This window comes from Ricinus communis, chromosome 6 (genome assembly GCF_019578655.1).
Source record: "Ricinus communis isolate WT05 ecotype wild-type chromosome 6, ASM1957865v1, whole genome shotgun sequence".
NCBI classification, from domain to species: Eukaryota; Viridiplantae; Streptophyta; class Magnoliopsida; order Malpighiales; family Euphorbiaceae; genus Ricinus; species Ricinus communis.
Genome location: NC_063261.1, coordinates 9,525,640 through 9,533,641, shown reverse-complemented (window position 1 = coordinate 9,533,641; position 8,002 = coordinate 9,525,640). Strand labels below are relative to the sequence as shown.

The following is an 8,002-nucleotide window of genomic DNA, read 5'->3' as shown; positions in this document are numbered from 1 at the left end:
TGGGTTAAGCTTAATAAAATGGGCTAGAATTTGATAGACCTAACATGTTGTATTATTTATCTGTAGAAAATATTATGTTACATTTATAGGGAATAGACTATTAACTGATAAAACTAAAGATAAAATTACATTAAGTAAAGAAGTTAGTTTTCTGATCCATCTCTAGATGTGGCAATGCTTCCTTATGGAATCTACTTATGCCACGTAAGAAGTAAAAGTGTCGTAGTGACTTGCCTAAGTGGTGACTCCCTTTATCCAGACTAGTCTTTGTTGCTATTTACCATGTTCCCATTTAAGTTAAAAAGCCTTGCAATGTCGTAGTCACTAAGGACACTCGATACGTGTCCGAAACCACCTCCTGCAATAAGATAAAGTTGGGAAGCATGAGATGAGAGGAGATGAATGGCCTTAAAGATCCTTAGAACCACTAGACTCTTCATTATCTTCATCTTCTTCTTCTTCATCACTATCGTCATCCTCAGGAAATCTCTAAGAGTCTGGATGACGATGGATTCCATGGTGCTTTTGAATCTTAATAAGATCTTCATGAATATGCTTGAAAAGCCTATAAAAGTTTTCAATCTTCTTGGCTTGCTTAGTCATGAAAATCATCATTTTTTCTCAGATTTGTTTCACCATAGTGGCGATATCAGCCCGGTAGGAAGCTACCGGTTGCGTAAATAGCTTGATCAGGAACGGTAGCTCACCAGCCTGTGAAGCCCATAAGCAAGCAAATCAGGAGAACAAACCGGATGTCTCTCAAATAGAAATAAACAACGCCCCCACGGAGCGGTAAAGGAGAAAACCCTTTTATTATGCCTTTTCCCGATGAGGGCCTTTAAACCGTCGGGATTCGAGCCATGTATGTGGCATACAACTGGTTCTATCGATACGAATAAAAAAAGAAAAGATTTGTTTGGTCTTCGGAATCAAGCGGAAAATAATGGAGTGGCTACGCTCCTTCAGTTCAGCAGATAAGATATAGTGTTATCGATGCAGTCGGTCTAAGTGTAGCCCTCTCTTCGATCGGATTAGTATGTGCTAATCTCTGGTTCGGGAAAGGCTTTGCGGGAAACGCGAATCTCTAACGGTCGTAATCAAGTCTCTCAATCGTTTTCTCCTGTCGTTAACTCTCGAAACTCTTGCAATCGAGAATAAGGACTTCAAAGCGCAAATAGGCGGAAATCGGTACACTTTGAGTACGGTGGTATGCGAGGAGCAAGACAGTATGCAATCAATAAGTACGAGCAAGCTCACTCATAGTACGGTAAATAAGCACAAAGAGCAGCAGTAAATTCTTAATAAATAAATAAGACTTCGTGGGATATGACTCTTGCTCAAGACAGTTCTTTTAACCGAATAACTAGAAAGAAAGAGCAGAACTAAGTAAGGTAACCTAGGTAAGGTAAGCATTATAACGAACGAGGTGCAGAAGAAGAACGCTATACTTCCACAATTCAAATTGCATAAAATAAGAAGATATGTGAGATGTGAGAATGATAGGAGGATGAGGTAAGGCTCACATCTTAAGGGTTCTTCATCACTCGACCGATAGGAAGAGGTAAGCTCTTTTGAAAGCGAATTTGTCTATTCCGCCCCAGCACGGTAACTTCCTATTCTGATTCTGAATTATCCGTCGCTACGCTGTTCCCAAGGACTAGCAAAATCGAAATAGCGAAATTCTTGAGTCATCTCAATGGGTTCAGAAACTACACGTTTCTCTGGATCATCATAGCGTACTTCCACATATCCACTCAGAGGAAGGTCTTTTCGTAATGGATGACCCTCGAAACCATAATCTGTTGATATACGGCTAACAACATTCCTGTACTGTAATCCGGGTGTAGGGACCAGGCTATATCATATCTAAAAGGTTTATTGAATCGACGAGAAACTTGATCCATACTCAAAAAAGGTGAATTTTTGGATGGATATACTATCTACACACATCCCCCAAGATCCATCCTTCTTAGGTGTCAATAGGGCGGAATCTGACACAAGGACTAAGACTATGTCGAACAAAACCTTTCGCTAGAAGCTCTTCCACTTGCCTATTTAACTCAGCGCGCTCCTTAGGGTTCATCCTATAGTGTGGAAGGTTGGAGGAATAGAATAAAGGCTGTAAAAGAACTTATAGGGATAAGGGCTGGCACATGACCTCCTTCTCTGAGAGAAACTTCCTCTTATTCGATCTTATTGGCTTAGCCTGAAGAGTTAGCTGATGCTGATCCGGTAGTGTCAACTAGGCGATTCTCAACAGCTTCAACAGCAGAGATTATCAGATTGGTTCTTGAGAATGGTCGCCACCTCTCTGTTCCTAAAAGAACTACTATTATAGATACTTTATACCTACAGTTCCCATAGTACTATGAGCTCCCTGAACAGTTACATAGAGTGACTCTACCTTAAAGAACACATGTTTCTTGCTCCGCCCTTTCCTCCTTACTAGGAGTTTTCTCTACTTCTTCCTCTTAGCCTTTAATATTCAATCTTGCCCTCTTCTTCACTCTTGTTTGCTCCATAGTGGAGATAGCACTAAAACCCAATATTAATCTTCCTCTATTAGTTTTAGACTCAATTTTGAGTGTAAGATTAAAATTATAGAGCTTTAACCTTATGATTATTCATCTAGGCTAACAATCTCTCTCTTTTTATTTTGACAAACAAATTGAGTTAAGAAGATAAAAGAAAATAATTAAGGCAAATATGATAATCACTAATTTGATATAACTCCCCCTTTGTCCTTTAAATTTTTGAAACTGAATACTCCCCCTTTGTCCTTTAAATTTTTGAAACTGAATACTCCCCCTTTGTCCTTGCAATCTTGCTTTATGTTTCTCCTCCTTAATGTATCACTGTGTGACACCACTTATGTGATAACTCTTATTACAATATTTGTTTAATAGTATCCTTTGCCTAATTCTTCACCCTATTTCTCCTTTACTCTATGTACCAATTTCTCCCATTTTTTCAAGATAATAAACACACAATGGAAATAATAAGAGAGAGAGAATAATGAATTAAATGAGATAAGAGATAAAGGACATAAGTAATTCAAGAAATGAAGATTGCATTAAGGAAAGTAAGGAGAATACAAGTAATGTAGGATGCAAAGTATGACAAAGGCCCAAAGGTAAGGAAAAATTAAAAGAAAATTAAAAACATAAGATAGATTAACAAAGCATGAAATGCTTGAGATGATATGAATGGCCATAAAGATCCTTAGAACCACTAGACTCTTCTTCACTTTTATCATCTTCTTTTTCTTTATCATTATCCTCATCCTCGAAAAGTCTCTAACAGTCCAAGGAGGGATTCTATGGTGCTTTTGAATCTCAATGAGATCTTCATGAACATTCTTGAGAAGCCTATAAAATTTTTAATCTTCTTGGCTTGCTCGGTTATAAAAATCATCATTTTGTCTCTTACGATGACTCTAACTTGAGGAACACTCGTTTCTTGCTTCGCTCTCTCATCCTTACAAGAAGTTTCCTTTACTTCTTCTTTCGTTCGAGCTTCAATATTCAATCTTGCCCTCTTCTTCACCGTTGCTTGGTCCATAGTGGCGATAGCACTAACACCTAAGATTGCCTCATAATACTCATCTCCTACTTTCTTGATGACTTTAGAATGAAGGAAGTATTTGAGCATTGATGTAGTTGAAAATCATGGGTAGAGGCTACATTGGAAGGGGTAAGGAGCTTGAACTAATTGGCAATTATGGACACATATGAGTAGACCAAAATGCATCCACGAGAGGATTTGGCTATGTGGACAAAGGGTCAATGTGAAAATATGAAAGTTTGATAGATTTAGTATAGATCATGCAATAGAGGATGCATAGATTTTTTGGGTGATTTTCTCATTACCCTCACACCTACCATGAATAGTGAATGGGATGATTCTATGTAGAGTCTAATGAAGAAGGGATTCTAAGTGATTGACATTGGACTTTTCGTCTAGTTTGGTTTAAAAGGAAATAGACTCCCAAAATTGCATAAGGCTTACTTTTAAGTTACCAAGATCCATGATGCCATGATCTTAGAAGTTGAAAATGTTCACAAAGTCATCCCTAATGAGAGATAGCTTTTGTGTAAACATGTTAAAAGTAATATCAATGTAACTTAAATCTCCCCCATGCCTCTTTCTCATTTCCAAAGAATTAAAGAATTCCAAGGTAAGTTCCTTATACCCATATGCATTTGGATAGACAAGTCTATCCATTTATATGTTGCTAAGATGCTTGAGGAAATTTTTATAGATCCCTAACTTGCAAAGTTCCACATTAAGTGGGGCTTTAGATGCTTTAGATTTCTTCTTAGACAAAGTCTTGAACTTGGTTCTTGCATTTTGAGTGATTGCCTTCATCTTAGTAGGAATATAAAGGGAGGAGGCCGATGTATCTTGATCTTGTGCCTTTCCCTTGCCCTTGTTGCCTTGAGTAGTGGTTCTTTGCTTAGGGGACATGGATGATATAAAGAGAAATGTTGCTAGCAAATATGCTATTTGGAGAGAGAAAACTCAAAGTTGATAAAGGAAGATTATGAATGTTAAAATGCATGAAAAAAGTTATGAAATGAGGTATTTATAGCTAAAAATGTGTTAGAAAATGGCAAAAATACATTAAAGTGATACAACTCTTAAATTGGAAAAAATATAATGGTAAAATTTTTATAGAAATCGTGCTCTTCACAACCGCGATTTATAGAGTGTGACCACGAATTTCAAAATTCTGTCAAAACAGCTAATTGGACCAGTGTCGTGACCACATAACCTTGGGGTGTGACTAAAAAGTAATAAATACAGCACATAAGTTGAGCCTTTTCTACGGCATTTCGCAACCGCTCCTTAGGTTTGCGACCACGAATTTTAAAAACACTAAAATACTTTGAAAATTCATCAATAATACATCATTTGGCCTTTGCAATCATATGATAATCTTTTATTTATGAATAGATTTCAGGTTTATTGAATGCAAAAAATTCATAACACATTTCTAGTCAATCATATAAATACAAGAAGACCATCAAGAGATATATAAATTATTCAAAGGAGATTCCGTTAAGCATACCAAGCTCTTTTTTAATAAATTTTAATTTTTCCTCATTCAAATGTATTATAAAGATATCAGCCAATTGATTAGTTGTATCAATGAATTCAAACACAATAGCACCATTTTGGACATGATCTCTCAAGAATGATGTCTTATATCAATATGCTTACTCCTAGAATGTTGAATGGGCTTCTTAGACAAATTTATAGCACTTGTGTTGTCATACTTGATGGGAATGTGACTAAGCACTTGACTATAATGCTTAAATTATTATTTTATCCATAGAATTTGAGTACAACAACAACCCACCGCCACATATTTTGTTTCAGTAGTGGATAAAGCAACCAATATTTTCTTTTTACTAAACCATGACACTAAACAGTCTCCTAAAAAATGGCAAGTTTTGAAAGTGCTCTTTCTATCTAAGAAGCTACTTACATAATTAGAACTAGAGAAGTCGATTATGTCAAAAGATGTATCCTTAGGATACTAAAGACCTAGATGCATTGTGCCATGAAAATATTTCAAAATTCTCTTTACGACATGCAAATGAAATTCTTTAAGGCTACATTGATAGCATGCACACAAACAAACACTATATATAATGTTGGGTTTAGAAGCTGTAAAATAAAGTAAAGATCTGATTGTACATCTATATTTTTTCATCTACAGGCTTGCCCTTTTCATCTGTGTCCAATTTAGTTGATGTGCTCATTGGTGTCTTGACTATCTTGCATCCTTTCATTCCAAACTTCTTGAGTAGCTCTTTGATGTATTTGGACTAATTGGTGAAGATGTCATCCTTACATTGCTTGATTTACAATCCTAGGATGAACTTGAGCTCTCCCATCATGCTTATCTTGAATTCCATAGTTATACACTTGAAGAACTCCGCAAATAAAGATTCATTTTTAACACAAAAAACTATATCATCATCATCCATTTGAACAATCAATTTATTATGTTTGTGAGATTTCATAAAGAGAGTTGTGTTAACATTCCCTTTTCAAAAACCATTATGTAACATAAATGTACTAACCCTTTCATACCAAGCTCTAGGAGCTTGCTTTAAACCATACAAGGCTTTAAATATTTAAAAAAATGATTTGGAAATTCAAAGTTTTCAAAATTAGGAGTTATTCTACATATTCCTCTTCTTCAATAGAGTTATTGAACAATATGCTTTTAATATCTATTTGAGAGAGTTTGAAATTCATGTGGCAAGCATGTTTGTCCTTATGAACCAAGAAGGGAGGGTTGAATTGGTGAATCGTAGAAAGGTTAGGAATTTAAAAATTTTGATGCTAGAAAGGAGAAAGATGGAGAAGATAGAACAACAAATATTTATAGTGGTTTAGGTATTAACCAACCCTACATTTACTCCTCAATCTCCAATTGGGTATTCACTATACACTTAATCAATTACAAAGGAGTTCTCACAAGCTCACTCCAAACTTAATATTTAAGGCTCACACCAAACCTTTTACACTTGTGTTTTTATGGCTCACACATAACCCTTATAAGAGTTTTACCTAGTCTAATTCTAAATCCCAATCCCAAGTCTTTAGGCTAATAATCAGACATCACAAGAGCATTCAAGCTCTTACAATAACAAAAGATTATAAAATTGATTGCAAGAATAAAGAAAATTAATGTTAATAATTGTAGATGTTTTGAGGCTTAACATCAACCATTTAAGGGTTTAGAGGTTGTTTGTATAGCATACCAACCTTAGGGAGCCATTATACATGAATCCCAAAATTTACATAATCTTTTTACTTTAAGCCAATGCATTACATGCATTGGTAGAGTGCAAATCACGGCCATGAATCATAAAAAGTCTCCAACGACTATCTAACATGGCATAGAGACATCGGCTGCTTCAAAAGTAACTGTTAGTGATTTTGAATCATGATCTATGCTACAGAAGTAACACTTATAACTTCATTAGATCAATGAGTGCAAGATCAAAATTAGAGACTTTAGCCTTATAATAAATCATCTAGGCTAATCATATGCATTGTGTTACACATGTTTATATGCCCAATTACTTCCATTCTTATGCATAGTTATCTAGTTTTATGCCAGAATCACCTGTGTTTTGGTTCCTTTCATGTTTCAGGTGATCAATGATGGACATCAATAGTATTTAAGGGAGAGACGTGCGAATACGGACCAGAATCCATCAAAATTGATCAAAGGCTAGCATTTCAAGGTTAAGCATGGCCTAGACTCTGGCCGTGCTGAACCATGGACATTTGACCCTCAAAAGTGACCTTTCACCATGATTACCGAGGCCACCACGGTCTCCATCACGGCACGTGGTGGCTCAACACCGGTGAAGGCACTGTGAGGGAGAAGAGGCTTCTTTTCGGGACTCGAAGGTTCAGCACAGCCAGGACTCCGCCTATGCTGACCAGCACAGGCTTAACCACGACCGTGCTGGGACATTTATATAGGCAAAATCGATTTATTTTGCTAAGGTTTGATTTTTTGACTTTAGATCTCACAAACGCGCGTGAGCCACCCCTTTTCAGACTTCGATATTCAATTTTGGGAGACTATTTTGCATATTGAAGGATGAATTTCAGTAGTTCAAGCATCACATTGAAGATCAAGAGTGGATTTGGAGGCATTCAAAAGGCAATTCGAGGTTCATTATTCAGATTTGGTGATTTAGGACTATTCATCTGACTTGAAGAAGAAGGGTGTACATGTTTTCAATTTGCTTTTCTGTACTTGTTCCTTATTTTGTGTTATTCATTAGCATGAGTAGCTAGAACTATTGAACCCATTAGGGTTCCTTTGTTTGTTGGATTGCACTTAATGTTTATGAGATTTTGATTATCAATGCTTGTATTCTTCTTACTTTCATTATTAATAAGATATCGCATTATTCATGAGACGTTGTGAATTGTGTTGTTCATATTACTTTATGTAATTGAGAAA

General features: G+C 36.1%; 1 protein-coding gene across 1 annotated transcript; it reads right to left on the bottom strand.

The window, feature by feature from the left end:
- Positions 1–1,629: 1,629 nt before the first annotated feature.
- On the bottom strand, positions 1,630–3,651 carry LOC125370273 (NADH-quinone oxidoreductase subunit C-like). The gene is made up of 2 exons (XM_048375272.1): positions 3,430–3,651; positions 1,630–1,830 (listed from the first exon to the last, which is right to left on the bottom strand). The coding sequence occupies exons 1-2, from the start codon at positions 3,649–3,651 to the stop codon at positions 1,630–1,632; spliced, it is 423 nt and encodes a 140-aa protein (XP_048231229.1).
- Between the last annotated feature and the right edge of the window lie 4,351 nt (positions 3,652–8,002).